The sequence below is a fragment of the Zeus faber genome (genome assembly GCF_960531495.2).
Source record: "Zeus faber genome assembly, chromosome: 15".
In the NCBI taxonomy this organism is placed as follows: Eukaryota; Metazoa; Chordata; class Actinopteri; order Zeiformes; family Zeidae; genus Zeus; species Zeus faber.
In genome coordinates, this window is record NC_137194.1 from 19,343,801 (window position 1) to 19,362,785 (window position 18,985).

At 48.0% G+C, this 18,985-nt stretch overlaps 1 protein-coding gene across 1 annotated transcript in view; it reads left to right on the top strand.

Moving 5' to 3' along the window:
• Window positions 1-18,985, top strand: part of LOC307240658 (ankyrin repeat and SAM domain-containing protein 1A) — a gene marked incomplete at its 5' end in the record, with an annotated part of 63,005 nt that overhangs the window by 17,840 nt on the left and 26,180 nt on the right. The window contains 10 exons of the mRNA XM_080014497.1: window positions 4,926-5,222; window positions 6,534-6,609; window positions 6,721-6,822; window positions 6,928-7,014; window positions 7,212-7,381; window positions 8,111-8,173; window positions 8,971-9,097; window positions 10,017-10,057; window positions 11,540-11,633; window positions 14,290-14,783. Of these exons, the coding sequence (XP_079870623.1) occupies window positions 4,926-5,222; window positions 6,534-6,609; window positions 6,721-6,822; window positions 6,928-7,014; window positions 7,212-7,381; window positions 8,111-8,173; window positions 8,971-9,097; window positions 10,017-10,057; window positions 11,540-11,633; window positions 14,290-14,783 (1,551 nt within the window). The remainder of the gene's footprint in view (window positions 1-4,925; window positions 5,223-6,533; window positions 6,610-6,720; window positions 6,823-6,927; window positions 7,015-7,211; window positions 7,382-8,110; window positions 8,174-8,970; window positions 9,098-10,016; window positions 10,058-11,539; window positions 11,634-14,289; window positions 14,784-18,985) is intronic.

The window sequence follows — 18,985 nt, forward strand, 5'->3', positions numbered from 1 at the left end:
GTGTGGGCAGCCCCGTGGCACACTGGCTGCAACAGCTGCTCAGTGCTTCCCCTCCCCCCGCGCTGCTGCTACTACTACGGCTGCAACCAGGGGCAGGAGTGACGTAACCCCATCCAACCAGTGCCCCCGCTCGCTCCGCTGGCAGCCGGCGTCACGTGACAAGAGGTCACCAGTCAAACCGTGTTACCATCTTTCAGCCGCTCCGTCTTCATCCGCTCCGTATTCCGTTATCTTTCATGATGTGAATATGGTCTTCGGCTGCGTGTGGCTCCGACACACTACGAGGTGTAATCTCTAGATTGTCCCCCGTTAGAACGAAGCTTATCAATGGGAGCGGAGACCTGAATCTGCTGCTGGTTGACATGCACCCAGCTCTTAAAAAAAAAAAAAAAGAATTGGGCTGGTATTCTGTCCACTGTTAGTGGAATGCCAGTAAATTGCGAATTGGTACTGTCCAGGAAGTGTTTTGAGGCTGTGTGATTTTTGGATGATAATCTACCGTTTTACCGTTCTGCTAAGCTGATGCCGTTCTGCATAAAACCCTCGTAAAACCCCACAGCCTTGTTCGCGGTTGATTGTTTGTGGCGCTGCTCACATGGCTGCGCGGGGCCTCTTGCAGACAGTCCCCAAACAACAGGATTCGGTGTCGAACATCCCAATGCACGGCACGGTGAACAATGCACAAAGCATCACGCGGTACGTCTCCTGCTCTGACGTGATGGAGGATTAACATCGTCCTGCCTTGAAAACCTTTGTTTTTTTGGGGGGGGTTTTTCCGCTCTCTTTTGAACAGGGAATGCTCCAGCGCTGCTTTTGTTTTGTTTCCATTTCTGAATCCATATGAAAATTGTAATAATTGATACTTTGTTGGAAATGATGCAGTCAATTGCAAACCACCAAAATTACAAATTAATTCAAATATTTAATTGATGTATTAGACTGTTCCGTAAAATATCTTTTGTCAAATGGTATGCCCAGAAATTGTCATAGTGTATAAAATGTCATATATATGTCGTATATATCGATGTGGAATGGCATCGTCCGCCATCTCAATACCGGATCAAATCGTATTGCGGGATCCTGTGTTTTTAATCCTGTGCTCGTAGCGAGTGAGGAACTTGACCTGGTAAAAGACTGTTGACACCAACACAGAGACGACAGTGTCTGCATGACAAAACACGACCAGAGCTCGCTCGCTCGCGCACACACACACACACACACACACACACACACACACACACACACACACACACACACACACACACACACACACACACACACACACACACAGAGCAGACAGGAAGTTGTGTCACCAAGGACCCTGTGGCAACACCCAACATGGATGCCGAAATCAAACCCGCTAAGAAATGAATGATATGAATGGGGAGTGGGGTAGGGGTCCTTAACTTGTGCAGGCATCAACATTTTGGAGGCGCAGAATATGTGGGTAGGGGGTGTGTATGGGGAGGGTTCCATCCAGAGCAGCTTTGGGTGCCGTGTGAGGGATGAGTGGCCGTGAGTCATGCCGCCGACAGCCGCTACCGCCCCCGCCGCCTCTCTGCGGGGCCCAACCCGAGGGACCGCCGAGCCGGTTAATGAGATCAGATGCCCGCAGACACGCAAGCTCACACACACACACACACACACACACACAACAGCACAGCGCGGACCGGCAGAGACCCAGAAGCTCCTGAACCGTATACACTATGTAGGTTACTGGTTGAAGCCGGGAGAGCCTCGCTCCCCTGGCGTCCTGTGTGGCGGGAACATTTTGTGAGAGCGGGCCCCCAGTGCAGCCATGCAGAGTGACACGGTAAAATGGACCGTGTATCATTTGCATAAATCCCTTTTTGGGATTATTGTTGAGACAATTGCTGGACTGACGTGATTTCAGCGCGTGAGAGTCCTCCAAACAGTCAGTAAATTGCTCTCGAACGCCACATTCACGCTGCATGTCTTCATGCATGATTCCATTTTATTTTTTATTTTTTCTTGTTTAATTATTTTGTTTACATAAGTGTGTGTGCGCGCGCGTGCATCTGCGCCCTAGCCTATGTGAGGTTGACATAGCAAGGCAGTCAATTGAACATCGCGGAGCCAAGTTGCATGGGAATGCCTTTTCTTGATGGTTATCCTGCACTGGACAGTTGTGATGGAGAGCGGCAGATGAGGGCTTTCAGATCGGACCTACCTGTCTGCCACCTCCATCCATAAGAATAAGTGTTTGGCCACGTAGCGGGTGGAAAGCGTTGGGCCCTTGTTGGATGACTTTTTGAGCTGTTGGAGAACTTTCATACGACCTGTGATACTGTCCTTCCTGTTTCGCATGGGAGTGCTTTTGCAGGCCACTCGGTGCTCACTTCTTCAAAAAAAATGCACTTAATGCATATCTTTCCGTCATATTTTGTCTTTTCAGATCTGTCCAGTTGGTTCCGTGCGGCTCCACTGTGTAGAGGCAGGTGTCATTTTGCTTTCTAGGCCGCGTTCTCCACCTCCCTGCTCTCGGCACAAGCTGTGACTTGCTCAGAGTGTAGTCTCTCTCTCTCTCTCTCTCTCTCTCTCTCTCTTTCTTTCTTTGCTCTGACTTTCCCTCTCTCGCTTTTCTCTGACTTTCACTCTCTTTTTCCACTTGGCCATCGGAGCTGAGCTACCTACTGGTCCCATCTGGCAGCAGGTCTTAGTGTGAGTGTCTGACTTGAACTTGAACTTGATAGAGAGGGTGAGTGACACCCACCCAGGAATGGCCTCTTGTCCGGCCAGCTGCTGTCCCCCTCGGGGACACGCCCATCCTGACACCGTCTACGTCCACACGGATCCCCAAACACTCTGTTGCAGAGCGCGTGGTTTTGCTGAGGGTGGTCCAAAAAACAACTGAACTCAATTGAGGATACTTTCTACTCCTACACTTCAATGAACATGACAATGAAACGCTGCCTTGTTTTGATTGCACAAGCAAGCGACGGACGTCTGGGTGGCAACGAAAACAGCACTTCTAGTTTGAGTTGCCTTAGATTAAAAGGATTGTTGCCACAATATGGGTTTTACGTTGGGGAAAAACACCCAGAATGTTCTCAGTGGTGACTAAATGTCCTACATTTTGACGCCAAAATCATGACCTTTTTCTTGGAACCGGACCCAATTTGGTGGGCTTCAGTTATATCATGGTCACTTTTTGGGTTCAAGTGCTTTGTTTTCCGTGGCTGTACTGTCTCTGTGGCATGTTCTATAATGTAATTCAATGTTGAGAAACGGCTAAATATCCATCAATTATACTCGAATTCTGTTCACAAGTAAGTTGACCCTCTAAAAAAACACAAGATATGTACAGAATCTTTTTTTTTACGATAGGTATTGGACCACACTGATTCTTACTGAATATATGCCCCAAAATCTATGGCTACAATCAAATTTAAAGCACGGTTGATGGCCTTAGGTCAGACCTTAAAAGATGTGTAGTGATATTACCCAAAAGTGTGTGTGTGTGCGTGTGCGTGTGTGTGGGGTTTTGGTCAGTACAGACTGCTGTTGTCTTGCTCCCATCTCACTTGAGCTCAGGGATTGCAGCGTTTGCCCCCTGCTGGCAGTTCACCGTCTATTTGATCGTCATCCCTTTCTTGCTGCTGCAACATGCACTTCTAAATGTAAAAACGAAACATGAAGCAAATGATGTATCTGTACCTAAGTCGCCGCTGTTATTGCCTCATCATGCCCTCTTGGCTAGTTGGATCGGTCAACAGAACTTTGTTCCTAGAAGTTACACTTTGCTTCAAAAGTGTGTCATTATTTTAAAAAAAAAAATGGCATAGCCCTACATAGCAAACCAAGGATGGCTCCCATTAGAGTTGAGGATGAGCTAGTTTCTCCACACACTCCCCATGCTGTGCAGTGTTATATTTGTCTTGGACTGAGAGAGCGGATGACACAAGTGCTTTTACAGCTGTTGGTTGAATGTTGAGGAGAATGCAATACACAACACTAACACCACCCACATACATGCCAGCCATTCTACATCGCATACGTGTCGTTTCTTGTCTCTGGGAGAAAATCCAGTGTCTAACCTTCTCTCCTATAGTGCATATCTATCCTATCCTGAGAGGGCAATATGCTGTACGTGAAAGAGCTCCTCTGTTGCTTCCTTAATAAAGGATTGCAATCAATATCAGACCTATAATAAGTCTCTCCGGCTTTGTTCTTCCCCCAAATAAAAAAAGAAATAAAAATAACATCGTCAGCGCATCACATACTTCTATTCTTAGTCGTACCTTAACGCACATAATGAGGCCACTAGCACTCCCCTTGTCCTGGACTATCCTGCTGCCAAATGGAAGAATATAATGTGACTGAATTCTGGGGCCGCTTACCAATAACTTATCATCAGCCGTACAGCCAGGTCAGTACCGGTGGCTCCAAAGTTTGGTCACACAGTTTGAGGCTACATAATTGTTATTCGTGGAACACGACCCTGCTTGACTTTCCGTCCAAGAGACCCCTGATCCCGGCCAGTCCACCCAGATGCCTCTGTCACTCTTCCAGCCCCCCCACCCCCATGTAGTGTCATCCAAGGGCAGCTCTCCAACACCTGGCAACGCTGGCCCCCTGTACCACGAGGTTCTGGCAGGCTTTGCCCTCCTCCCACCCACTCCCCGATCTCCTGGACTTCCCCGGGGCGTTGTCATGCACTTCATTCTAATTGGTGCTTTTCGGGTGCTCCGGGCGCTGATTGGCTTCGCCTCGCGGTGACTTCGTCTGAGCCACTATTCTCACTCATTAACGCCTGTAATTCACCCCTCAACCCCACCCCACCACGTCTTCCACTCTCCCTTCTCCATCTCCGCACCACCTCTTGTCATTGTTCTTCTCCTGTGTCACTTCTCATCCCCCCTCCATATCGCCCTCTTGCCCGCTCCACCCCGTCATCCCGACAGAACAACGACAACGAGACTCCGCTGCACTGCGCCGCCCAGTACGGCCACAGCCAGGTGGTGCGGCTGCTGCTGGAGGAGCTGACGGACCCCACCATGAGGAACAACAAGTTTGAGACGCCGCTGGACCTGGCCGCGCTCTACGGCCGCCTGGAGGTGGTGAAGCTGCTGCTCAGCGCGCACCCCAACCTGCTGGGCTGCAACACCAAGAAGCACACGCCCCTGCACCTGGCCTCGCGCAACGGGCACCTGGCCGTGGTGGAGGTGCTGCTGGACGCCGGCATGGACATCAACTACGAGGTTTCTTTTTCTTCCTTTTTTTTTTTCTATCTTGTTGATGTGTAGAGGCGAGAACTTGCGGATTTGAACTTGAAACTACATATAGGGAAACAGAAAGAAACAGTCTTTAATCATCACACGACACTCCACAACACATGCTTGCACACACATGCACATGCTTGATGGTGGCCGGTGAAATGGCTCCTCTGCTTTTGACCCATCCTGGCTTGTCCTTCCTCCGGGGGCACAGCCAGGAGCAGTGAGCAGCATACGTGGACGCGCCCGGGGACCAGGTGATAAGTGTCCATCGCTGGTCAGACGATGATGGGTGCATGTTTTTTGGTGGGGGTCCTTACTGACGTGAGGTGGAGGAAACCCCATGTGAGCACGGGGAGAACATGCAAACTCCACACAGAAAGGCTCCTGTTTTTTGGAAGATAACCCGCTGGAGCACGGTGCCAACAGCGCCCCAGGCGGGAATCGAACCCAGGACCTTCTTGCTGTGAGGCAGCAGTGCAATGCACTGCGCCACCGTGCCACAAACCGTGCCAAAACCTCTTGGTACTGACCTCGATCTCTAACTCTCTCTACCCCCTAGCTGAGCTTAGAACTTGAAGGCTCCATAAAATGGGTAAAAAAGAAATGGATTTTCATTCTCATCTATGTTTACAGTTTTTATAGACGTCGTACTGCACTTGTGGACTTACATTACTACATTTGTCCGATAAATTCAAACAAGACAATGGATATTGGATACCTCCATCCACGTTCTGTTGAAGATACCTGGTCATTATTGGCTGTCAACCAAATCAAACCACTTCCCTTCACAGAATTAGAACCCCCCCCCCGGTCCATTCAATACAGAAACGTCTCCTCGCACAAGCGGTCTGCGATGCAACATCTTGTGCTGAAGTGTGGCGCCTCCCGGCCGCATCCACCCGTCTGTCGTGAGCCACCTTTCCCCTCTGCGCTCCCTTTCTGCTCGTTCTTGGGGCCGTGCTTCACGCAGGCTTCTATTATCTTGGTCCTGTGAGCCGGAAAATGACCTGGGTCAGTTTTCTGAACCATATAATTGGCTCAGGGTGGTATGGACCAGGTTGGCACGGCACATTTGTTTTTAAAGGAATACATTTCAGATTGAACATATTTGTGTTTGGGGAAGGACGCCTGAAGGTTCAACGCAAGATCCAGCACAAGTCGTAGTGGCCCCGAAGAGCGTTTAAAAACTACCCTGGCCGTCCCTGTTCTTCATCTCTGCGGATCTCTCCTCTTCCTCCCTTCAGTCCGTAGGGGGCAACCTCTCTCAGTCAGTGTGTTTTTGTTTTTATTCAGACGGACAAGGGCAGTGCCCTCCACGAAGCAGCTCTCTATGGAAAGACGGATGTTGTGCAGAAGCTCCTCAGTGCAGGTCAGATGCCGAGCCCGCTATGAACAAACTGGAAATACCATTTACAGCCTGAAAAGTAACACATATAAGTATTAGTGCTTTGTCACTTCACATGATTACTTCATTCTTTAGGTATTGATGTGAACATGCTGGACTACAAGGGCCTGACAGCGCTGGACACTGTCAGAGACATGCCCTCGCAGAAGAGCAGGCAGATCGCTGCTCTGATCCTAGGTACAGGTACAAACAAAGTAGAGAGTCGGAGTCGCTTGAGTTTGATATAAACTAATTGTGATGCGATGGACATTTTGGGTTTTGTTTTGTTTTATTTCTGTGCAGGTCACATGGCTGGAAAACCTCCAGATATAGACCTTCCTCCGCCGCCCATCCCTCCACCGCAGGAGAGTCCCAGTCCCAGGAAAAAAGGTAAGACACACAACCCCAAGGTAAATGTCGTAATTGTTTTTCATTCTCTGCTCACGAGATTGTGTGTGTGTGTGTGTGTGTGTGTGTGTGTGTGTCTGTGTGTGTGTGTGTGTGTGTGTGTGTGTCTGTGTGTCTGTGTGTCTGTGTGTGCCTGTGTCTGTGTGTCTGTGTGTGTGCGCGTGCGCGCGCACATTCAGTGGATCTAGAGAAGGTGAGTGAGCTGATCTCGGGGCTGGCCCCTGGGCCCGAGGAAGAGAGCCCGTACGAGGCTCTGTTCGAGGCCACGTCCTGCCACTCGCTGGACAGCCTAGCCAGCGGGAAGTCCTCGGACAGGGACTCCGGCCGGCCGGACAGCGAAGCCGGCAAGGTCGGTCCCACTCCAACAGACACACACACACACACACACACACACACACACACACACACACACACACACACACACACACACACACACACACACACACACACACACACACACACAACATATGTGAGATTCTGAACGTGGTGGTATTATTTCAGAACTCCCACAAGGGGGCAATAGCGGTCTCCACGTTCCTGCTTCTCCTCCACTGGGATAGAAGTGCCCTTACAATTGCCTTTATTGTTGAATGCAGTGATATTGTATATGACACATTTTTCCTCATATAAGGCTGATTATCATTCAAATCAAGTGTCTCAGACTCTAATTTCCCAGGCGGGACAGTGTTGAACAATTAGGGAAGAGCCCACTCTCCCGTGTTTTTATTAGTGATGAGACCTAATAATACTTCTGTTAAAAAAAAATATAAAATCTGATATTATATGCTATTTTATTATTATTTTATTAGAATTTAATTGTATTTATACGCTAATCATAATAATTATATTTAATATTTAGTTTTATTTTGAAAACATTAAGTAAAATTGCATGGATTAATTAAGCATTGTGATTTTAAAATTAATTTGTGGGCCATGTACATGTAGCAGGCCGTATTAAATTGTCTTGTGGGCCGGATGTGGCCCCCGGGCCTGTAGTTTGAGGCCACTGATTTGAATATGACATAAAATGGCTGTTAATGTGTAGGTCGCCAAATCTTTCCCTCCCTGTTGTCCGCAGAAAGAGCGCCTGGCGCACCCTTCACACGCCGGTCCTGGCCACGAAGAAGAGGCGAGCTCGGAGGTAAGCGAGCTGCGACGAATCGATCTCCAGTCATCTGCCAAACACGGATATTAATAATGGCAATTTTGTACTAAACGCAAGCGTTAGATTGCAAAAATCCCACTTGCCGGTTGTCGGGTCGGTCAGATGTTTGTCTCCCACTTAAAATGTCGGTGCTGTCGCCGTCGCCGCCCCTTCCAGGACTCAAATCAAACAAGTTGTTAATAAATATTCATTCCAGTGCGGCACCGGGCGCAGAGGGTGAGACAGACACGGAGGGAGAGAGAGGGGGAGAGAGAGGGCAGACAAGTGAACTGGAAAGTAAGCTCAGAGACAGCGGCTCAGCAAGGAGGCGCACACTCATCCAGGCTCCTGAAATATAACCGATATTTCTCTCCTGTTTCTTACCTCTTGCCATGAGGATTATTAAAGTTGAAGAGGTTTTGCTGAGTTTTTTTTTTTTTTTTGTTAATGACATGAGACTCCTGCAATCCCCCCCACTCGCCTCCGAGGCGCGGTTTCCCCGGGCAAGAAGAACACAAAGGCACTGCCCCTTTTTGGTGATCATTTCGACAAATCAACGTGAAAACTCCAAACTATTAAAATGTGTTTTAGAGCCCGCCAAGCTCAACTAGGACACAGCCACTAGGGGGAGCTGCAGAGTAATAAGTAATAAATGTAGTGTCACATTAGTAAGCAAATGCTTTTTTTTATTTTTTTACGAGGGCAAACTGAGCCTTTCACCGCCTCTCCTCCATTCCATTCCCAATCACTCCTTCCTCCCCCTCTCGCCTCCTCTACCCTTCCCCGGACCGCAGGCTCCGTACGCCAGCGGCGGCATCGACGAGCGGGGGGCGCCGGCCGAGGAGGAGGATCACACGTATGAGCTGCTGCTGTCAGCTCAGACCAAAGTCTCAGCCCACCACGGCCAGGACTCCCACAAAGGTAGAAACTGTCCAGATTATGAATTTCGTATCAACACACTCTCCCAGAGGACATCCTGGAACACGTTTTTTTTCCTCTTTCGATTCAGCTCTTCTACCAAAGAGTCGAACTTAGGACCAGGTCATCAGCTCTTGATGATGACTACCTTTTTTTATTTATTTATTTATTTATTTTTAGTGGCCTTATATAAGTTCTTGGTGTGAGTATATTGAGTGTGTTCATTTTGCTTCCACGGCGTTGACAAATCTTGCATCGTTCTTGGTGTGTAGAGGCCCCTGAGAGGGGGCGCCGGGGTCCGTTTCAGCCTAAACGTGTGGCCCTGGCACTTTGCATGGTCACAGAAGGTTTTCAATGGAGCACAGATGCGTCCGCCTATCTAACATGATGTCATAGCCGTGACTGTTCCTCCTGTGCAGCGGCTTAGTCATGTCTGGTGAATGGCACTGCGTGTAATTAGATAAAGGGGATTAAATTAGTGGGCCATTTAGATCCCTGGCTGTTGATGTAGATGTTTTAAAATCATCTCCTCCGGGCTTTTCAGCTCTCTCCCACTAGGAACGTCGCCGGGCTGAGAGGTTGAAGCTTAATCGCTGATGTCATTACGCCGTCCATATTTAAAAGAAACAGCAAATCGTGCTCAACCTACCCCCTTTCTTCCTCCACTGACCACCCAGACTGATGTTTAATCTGTTTTTGTTACCCTTTGTTTTATTGCATTTTTAAACTAATTTGCATACTGTACATATCCATAAGGTGAGGGCGCTTGTCCATCTAAGTCAGTCTAAACTTTTCCTGACCTGCTTCTTTGTATAATACATAATAAATGATATGCTCTAAATAAATGTATTTATTGATCTTCAACGCAGCCCCATGTCTCCTCCTTTCTCATGTTCTAACTCCTCTTTTCTCTCCATTTTAGAGGAGAAAACAGTCCATTGTTCCAACAGCGTCCTACCTCAGGTAATTCCGACTTTCGCCGCCTCGTATCTTTACTCAATCTGTCATTGTGTGCGCCGTGGTGTTATTTTTGGGGTTTGGATTAGCATAAGCAACAGGCTGGAGTAAGGTGTGATTAATATGTTCCTCAGTGGCCCCCACCATGAATCACCAATGACAACTTCCAACCGAGCTACAGGCGAACTGCTGCCTGGGCTGAGCTCACCTCTTACTATTCTACAAGCACAGTTATTCAGGCAACAATGCCATAATAAATGCTATAATAATCTAAAATAAGTGGGAGAACATAGTGTGTGTGTGTGTGTGTGTGTGTGTGTGTGTGTGTGTGTGTGTGTGTGTGTGTGTGTGTGTGTGTGTGTGTGTGTGTGTGTGTGTGTGTGTGTGTGTGTGTGTGATGAAAATTGGGGAAAAAAAAATAGAATTATCATGACATTTTAATGGATGATTAATTATCATACATACAACTGATGAACAATTGGATTGCCTTTTTAAGCCACATAACATAGCATTACATACATACAATGTCTACCTATTCCAGAAGAGCCGTTCACGGGCATTGAGGATTGGAACACCAGAAAGGGCATAGAGTCCCTCAACCCAACTGATGGAAACACACCTCTTCACATTTTTTTTTTTATTGTGACATTTCTCACATAAATAAAAACATGCGATTGTCGAAACTAACAATTATACCCGAAGATCAAATTTTGACTGTCAGCTGAATGCCATTCCTCAAAACTATTATCACAATGAAAACACAGTTAACCCTCCTGTGCCAGTCAAAAGCCTTGAGACACTGTGTTAGAATGACAGTAGGGCAGATCTTCTGAGAGTGCAGCAGTCTGTGCCGTGTTCAGAGCGCCCTTTTTATGGCGCTGGAATAAAGCAGATAAAGAGTCTCTCCAAAGGCAGGTCTGTGACACACAGTAGGCCTAAAAGATCCTTCCCTCCCGTTTGTTTAATGTAAGAAATCAAAGCCCTGTATAATATACAAATGCATCCGTTTGTTGTCTTTTCAAACGACTTATCCTTGTTAAGCTGTCAGGACCAGTTGACCCTCCTGTCCTTGATGCCTGTGAAGAGTTACTGCACAACCCGAAACTTGGCCTTTCTATTTATCAGCCCGTCATATCTATGTCATCTAGTGAGGGTTTATTAATGTTCCCCCCTTCTGCTCTCCCCCCTTGTGTGTATCGGTATTATTTTGCTTCTATTTGATCTGCTCTTCTTCTCTGTTGACTCATCGTAAAAAAAAAAAAAAAAATGGGTGGTTTTGGGAGGGTGGGGATGAACCGCCATTTGCACCAAAAAGCTCCTAGTCAGTGCAGCAGGTCATGCCACAGATCCAATCAGATGTTGGATCGGCAGGAAAATGAGGTTTGGCTAATTTGGTTTAACGGCCGGGAAGACAATACGTTGAGACACGGTTTGCTGTCGTTCGCGACCTTTTCGGAAAACCCAATCTTCTCCCTCTTCCCTCCGCAGCGTAAACCCAACGCCCCCAGCGACCTCAGACCCCCCGGCAAGACGAAAGACTCTCTCAAGCCCCCTGCGCCTGGACGCCCACGGGCTCCTGGAGGTAAACCCAGACCCTCTTTAAAAGTGGCGTAGTTGAAAAACAAAAAAAGATGACTATTTATTGTGATATATGATTGACCGAATGCTGCGGCCATTACCATTTAGAGTAGCGTGGAGGAGGGGAGGGGATAGTTTATGAGAGAAACGCACTTGGCCTGGAACGGGTTTAAAGCAGCAGAGTTTGCGGAGCAGGATCCACTGGCTTGGATTAGCGCTGCCAAGGAATGTGTGATTGGCATTCCCAGGCAGCAGATCGGATTTTGCTCGTTACGAACCGGGTGATTTGCATTCCTTGGCCAGCCAAAGAGGAGCGCTCGTTCCGTTTGGAATACGAAACAGAGCTCTCCATCACATTCTGTCCAGAAGCACTGGTCCCTGCCTTAACTCATAGGTGTGACATGTGGTAAAACACCGATCGCGCTGCTTGTATTTTTGGTAAATCTGGTTGCGTGGTTTTTTTTTTTTTTATCATTGACTAGTTTGAGTGAATTAAATTAAGTTCATAAGGTAGTTTTGGACCAAATAGTTATAATAAAAGTGCTTGTTTGTTTCCTTATTTAAGCAGAAACGTAGGAGTCTGCTTTAAGTTTAGGGATGGTCGAAAATGGAATCCTCTTCAGGTTTTATGTATTTGTTTGATTTATTTTTTATTTTTTTTAACCACCAGGCCAATTTCCCAGCCCTACTCTGCAGTATTTTGTTAGAACCCCACCAGACACCAACACACCCTTTGGGGATGTCACATTGCACGGTCAGCATCGCCACCACGCCACTGTCGCTCTCAGCACAAATACTGTGCGTGGGTTAGTGTGCGAGTCCAACAGATCCACAGTTCAGGCTTCACGAGCGATGAAAGCGAAAAAGGAAGTTGCTTCCATGGTCCGTTTTCCACCGTACAAACAAAGTGTCTAATGGCCCACGTATGAGATATGGGAGATGTCTCATGATTCACGAGTTAAAAATAAAGTCAGGTAACTTCGCCCCATGAGCCGCGGCTCAGGACAACATGAGCGCTGTGACATCCAAACTCTGGCACGACTCCCTCTAGATGAAGTCACCGGTAAAACTCGCACCTTCGCCGGGCCAAATGAAACACACGTGTCTCTGCGGTGACCTCCGTCGTATTTTTTGGGGGGTAAAAGCTGCGCGGGGAGGGGCGGCGGCGGCATTGCTCTGTCCTCACACCGAGGGGTTAACGCCCTGTGAGGCTGTTTCTGGAGCCGGAGCACATTCGCTCATTTGGGCGTCGACGCCGCCTGGTTGCCAAGGACAAGGGGTGGGTGTTTGGCTGTGGTTCTGACGTGTGTGGAGTACGCTCACTCACCCGGACACAAACACACACTTCTTTTTTCACGAAATGAAGTGTTTAGCAAGTGGGGCGGGGGCGGAGGGTTTGCACATTCCCACTGGCCCGTTAAAAAAGCGAAGGAACACTGGAGCCAGTTCTGACTTGAGCGTAGATGTAAATCTTTCGCAGTTGGCACCTTTTGATATTTTTCCCCTTTTGTTCGAGCAGCAGGTTGAGAAACTTTGTTGCCGTGCCAGCTGCCTTTTCAGCAGAACATCAGCCTAAGCCGTTCGCTGAAGGACAAACTAAAAACTGCCACAACAGGTCACTTGTCCGCTGTAAGTGTCACTGCTCCAGATTCCCGGTCACCCAACACCCTGACCCTGTCACCCTGGCGGTGGGATGTGTGTGTGTGTGTGTGTGTGTGTGTGTGCGCGTGTGCGTGTGTGTGCGTGCTGTAGAGAACACTCTCTCTCACACACACACACACACACACACACACACACCCTCTGTCACCATGTGTCCTTAGACTAATTATCAGGGTTGTGGCTGGGAGTCTAGCCGCTGAGTGGATGGAGTGATCCGAATTTCCGTCCCCTGAGCTGCCGTTCAATGGCCAGACCGGGCAGAGGGAGAGAGAGACGGGTCGGCCGAGCGCAGAGCGAACCGCTCCGCTCTCCGGGTTCAAAGCGAGGGAGGACTGGCGAGCGTCGCGAGCCAAAAGGTGGAAGGGAAAAACAACCGCAGAGCCAGGACGCCACTCTCATTCTGTGCGGGGGATTCGGTTTTGGTTGGCAGCAACTTCCCAGGGAACTGGAAGAGGGAAAGGTCTGCTCGGTGAGCCTTTCTCACCAGTTGTTCAGTGTTGTTGAGGGCGTTCCAAACGACAGGAGAGAAAGAGAGAGAGAGAATGTAAGTCTTGTTTTCTCTCTCTGTGTGTGTGTGTGTGTGTGTGTGTGTGTGTGTGTGTGTGTGTGTGTGTGTGTGTGTGTGTGTGTGTGTGTGTGTGTGTGTGTGTGTGTGTGTGTGTGTGTGTGTGTGTGTGTGTGTAGGGAATCTGCTGTTTATTTTCACTTAAAAATCATCTGGGCTCGGGGGCTGATAAGTAAAACACGGTTACGAAATCCTGCCGGATTGAGTCGCCTGCGAGACGGGTTTGGAATTCTTTGCCTCCTCCGTTCTCACCCGACTGTTCTCCCTTTCTCTCTTTCCCCTGCTCCCTTGACTCCTGGAAGGAAACAATTACAGATCTGTTTTGGGGTGTGGGCGGTATCTTATTAGCCGCACTCAGGAAATCTGGCCCTTGGTAGAAGTCCAAGTTTTTTTGAGCTCTCACAAATCCAACTTGGATTTTGTCCTCCCTTTCCAGATCCCTCCCAGCTGAGCCAGGACGAGGGAGCAGGTGTCCCGGTGCAGTTCACCGGCCTGCTGCACGGATCGTCGCCAGTCTTCGACTGCCGCGAGGAACCCTTCCGACTACCGGGCGTGTCGCCAGCCGGCCCCGGCCACCCCGACTCAAAAGGTCCCACCAAAGCGAAAGCGGCGACGAGAACAGCGACGCCGTCGCCGCCGCGTCCAAATATGGCCGCCATTCTGACGGACTGTGACCCCAAAGCCATTTACGCTACTGTGAGCAAGGAGCCCAGGGACTCCGGGGCCGGGGCACTGCCCGCCGGCAGGATGCGTCCCCCCGGGGACCTGAAGCTGGCGCGCAGCCTCTCCAAGTCGGACTCTGACCTGCTGGTGTCGCCCCCTAGCGAGGAGGAGGGGTGCCTGGGCAGCCGCAGTGAGTCTGTTTCAAACTGTAGCGCTGGCAAGAAGAGGCTGGAGAAGTCTCCCTCCTTCACCTCCGAATGGGACGAGGTAAGGGCTCTCAAGATTCTCGCGCAGCGCAGAGCGCCGATCCGTAACGGGGGGGAAACGGGGTGAGGGAGAAACTGCGCACACTCCAAAACGCACTCGTAAGAAACATGGAACATCTGTTTTAACTGAGGCTTTGATCCCGGTGCAGTTCCAATAAAGACGGCGTGTGCGAGCTACACCCTGCTGCAAGCGGTTACAGAGTTAACTCGGGCTTCAACCGTACTTCAATTTGAAAAACCTGTTGAAGGAAATCACAACCGAATAATGTCACCAACACTGGGAAATCACAATACAACTCAAAATGTTGATATAGCTACTTTACTGTATATAATATATAGTACTTCCATAGGGGAGAGACCGGTTCAATGTGTGAAGTACAGCAGTAGTATTTTCTATCCCGCTGAGCTGCATAATTGCACACATTCATTGAAATGGCACGTACAATAGAATATTTCAGTCCTGCCAAGAGGTGTGACGTCAGATGACATGTAACAGAATTTTCTTCTCTTCATTGTCTATTGTCTGTTACGATTGGAAGATAAACTCTGTACCGCTTTTTGTGATTTTATCAACATTGGGGTTTTTTTGTTTGTTTTTTCCCCCCCTCTTCTTGATTCTTGACTAAGTACATCCCAACATTCAGGGCCAAAATGCTTTATGAGAGAGAGAGAGAGAGGGAGAGAGGGAGAGAGGGAGAGAGAGAGAGAGAGAGAGAAGGGGATTAGGAAGAGAGGGATAAAAACGAGTGCAAGGCAGAGGAGAGTGAAAGACATTGAAATTGAGATGCGTCGAGGAGGGCTGATCCGCAGCCTGATCCTCCCTTCAGGACACGTCTTCATCCCGAGCCCAGCCAGCCCGTGCGTTTCCGCTCCCCAGAGCGTGGGCTATTTATACACACACACATGTTACACACTCGCACACACATATATGTTTAGTCAGACATTTCCTCTTCAACACTTTTTACAGAACATGTTCTTTAAGTAAAACCGGCAATTATGTCTGGCTTTGTTGCTTGTCCATAAAAAAATATATATATTTTGCTGTTGTCCCTTGAGGCCTCTGGGATTATAAGAGAATATATGACTAACTATGCGAAAGCAGAACTATAAAATGCCCCAGCCATGCTAAATCGTACGATTTGCCGATGACCATCTTCTGATCACTGGATTATTGATTTGACTTTAAGATTGTTATTTTCACTTTCTGCTTTATAAGCTGTCCTGGATATGCAATATATGTCTGTTTTCCATCACATTGTGGTTATTCAGTGGAGAGGGTATCTGTTGTAATGTTGAAACGATACAGTCTCATCTCGGCCGCAGACTCTAGCAAAACTGCCCTTTTAGGCTCCATCCCTGCCAGACCATCTGGAGGAGGTCCAGGGCTCGGATAGCACCCGAGGCTCTGGCTCTGCAGCGAGGGAGGGATCGCGTTGCTGCCCCGGGGTTCTGTGCATGACCTCATCACAGCGACCACTGCGGGCTCTGTAGAAAGCAGCGCTGAGGTCGATATCTCGGCCGCCCGGGGTTTCGCGGTTCAGAAGCGGGCGTCCGGGTCTGAGCGTCTGACCTTCACTGGTTTTCCCAGTACAACCGACCGTCTGACCCACACACGCGCGTGCACACACACACACACACACACACACACACACACACACACACACACACACACACACACACACACACACACACACACACACACACACACACACACACACACACACACACACACACACACACACACACACACACACACAGCGGGTGGAGACGGAGCTGGACGGTTCTGGGAGCGGTGTCTCTCTGAGGCCTGGCAGCCTGTTGCTGGTTGTTGCCGTTGGGAAATGTGTCATGTTTACTAGCTGGTAATGGCACGTGAAGACGCTTAGAGAGGAGACATTTTACTGGCAGGGTGTCCTATTTTTAACACGGCAGCCAATACCTTTAAAAGAGCTTCTTTGTACCCAACTAAAGTGTAAACATGTCGACATATTTTTCTCTTGAACCCTGATGTTTGAGTAGAGTAACATTTTCCATTAAATTGTAAAAACCGCGTCACGAAAGAAAGATTTTGGGGGATTCACTTAAGAATGGCACTGGTCTTTGCACACATCAAAAGCATATTTACATTTTATATGACATGAGGCAGGAAATCCCTTCAAACTGAAGGGATTGGGTTTTTTTTTCCTTTAATATCTAATGACTCACCCTGCTCACCGTTGATGTCTCCTTGTCGACGTTTAATGAGAACTCGATCAAAAATCAATAGACCTAATCCCTTTTCCAGTGTGATTGTGCATAGATTCATCAAAGTGGGGAAATGCCTCCTGTACCAGAGTGAGTCATAAACAATTGAGCTGAGGAGACACAGGCATCATTGACATATTGAGGTGAAACACATGTCGTGCATTCATATTACACCAATATAAATAATAAATGAAGGATAAACGTGTCCCAAACAGCACCAATCACCTCTGTGTGGTTGAAGCAGTTGCAAGAAAGAGAAGGTGCCAATTACAATACATGTACAAATTACAATAACTAAGTGGTATTGGATGTTGACGGTAGTAGGCGGTGACATTCCTCTCAGCGTTCTGACCTGATGGTGTAAATAAGGTCACCACGAGGGGACAGCTTGTGCACTTGAATCCTTAATTACACCCTTTTTTTTTTAACTTTCTGTTAGTTTGAGGAAGGAAACTCTGAGGCAACACGCTGTATTGTGTGTCCAAATATCCCTTTAGACTATTATTTTTTTATGCCTCCAGGGAGCGGCTGCTTTTGTGAAGGAGGCGGGCTTTGACAGTAACCGGGGTTATTAGAGCTTGCTGCCCCGCCCTTATATCACCGGTTATATCACCCTTCCCAACCATGCAGATGCTGCTCCGTGTGTCTTCTTTCTGTTCCTGTGCACACCACCACCACACTGACTCGAAACGCTGATCCAGCTGCATTACTGCAAGCTTTGGATTGGGCAATAAAGCGCAGGGCTTCCTCTTCTCACTGGTTTCGCTCCGATGGAGGTTACACTCGGGTTCCACACTCGGAGGGGTTCTCAGAGGGAATAAATAAATAAATAATAATAATAAAAATAAAAAAAATCTCTTCAGGCAATGGCCTCATTTATTGTACGCGCCCGGCACACGTCTGCCACCGAGTGAGCCGGCCTGCTTAAGCTCCTCTGAGTGCCTCCGGAGCTCTCCGAAGGTTCTTTGCAGAAGAAGAGCTTCATTATTCATCGTCCCCAAGGAGCTTATTTGATTTACAGCCAAATCAATCAGCTGTAAAATAGAAAATGGTTTCGCATCATTTTCATAATGCATTTACAATTGAATATGTATATCTCGCTCTGGTCTCCATCGAGTCATATCTGGTCCGGCCGTGAGGAGCCTTACGAGTCTTGTGTAGACACAGGTACCCTGTCGTGTTCTCTACCTTCTCCATGGATCGTGTGCATTGTGCTGGAGATGAGCCTACGAAATCTGTACCCTGAAGCATTTCCAGCCATGGATTCTCTCAACATAACTCCAGTTTATTCTCCCCATTGCTACGGTGAACAAACTCCTATGAAATTGTTTTCATATTGTATATTATTTGGGGGGGGGGGGGCAGGCGCAGAAAAGGGCTGCAGCACAGATAAGGGCACTGTAAGGCATTTTGCTTATTGTCAAGAGCACTATCTGGTTGAACAGGATGCCCCAGACCTATGATATTTTATGCTTTACTATTTGATTTAAATTAGATAAGTCAAAATGTTGCTAAATTAAGACATGGTAGACTTTGATACCTTACCTTATATTCCTAGAATATTCAATTTTATTCATTTCGATTATTTACAGACAAAAGACATTTTGTCACATGGCGGAGTCACTAAACAGATATGTATATAATTTAATCCTATTGAATTCCTATGTTGGCTCAACAGCTTCTATAGCCCTAGAAGCAACGGTTCCCTCAACATGCGGCCGTTGGAAGCACTGATTTTCCAGTTTCAAACCGTAGAGCAACGGTTCCGCTGACTTTCAAGGAAATCATCTTTCATGTCGTCGGTGCTGTGATTGTTGAGTTCCCTCTGTGTGTGTTTCTTCGCTCATTAGTAGACGTGGAGCTTCTTAATTCATGAGACCCTGAATGATAATGCGTAACTCATATAGTTTTACTTGAAGTAATGATGAGTCGCCTCTCAGTACTGTACTGTACTGTACT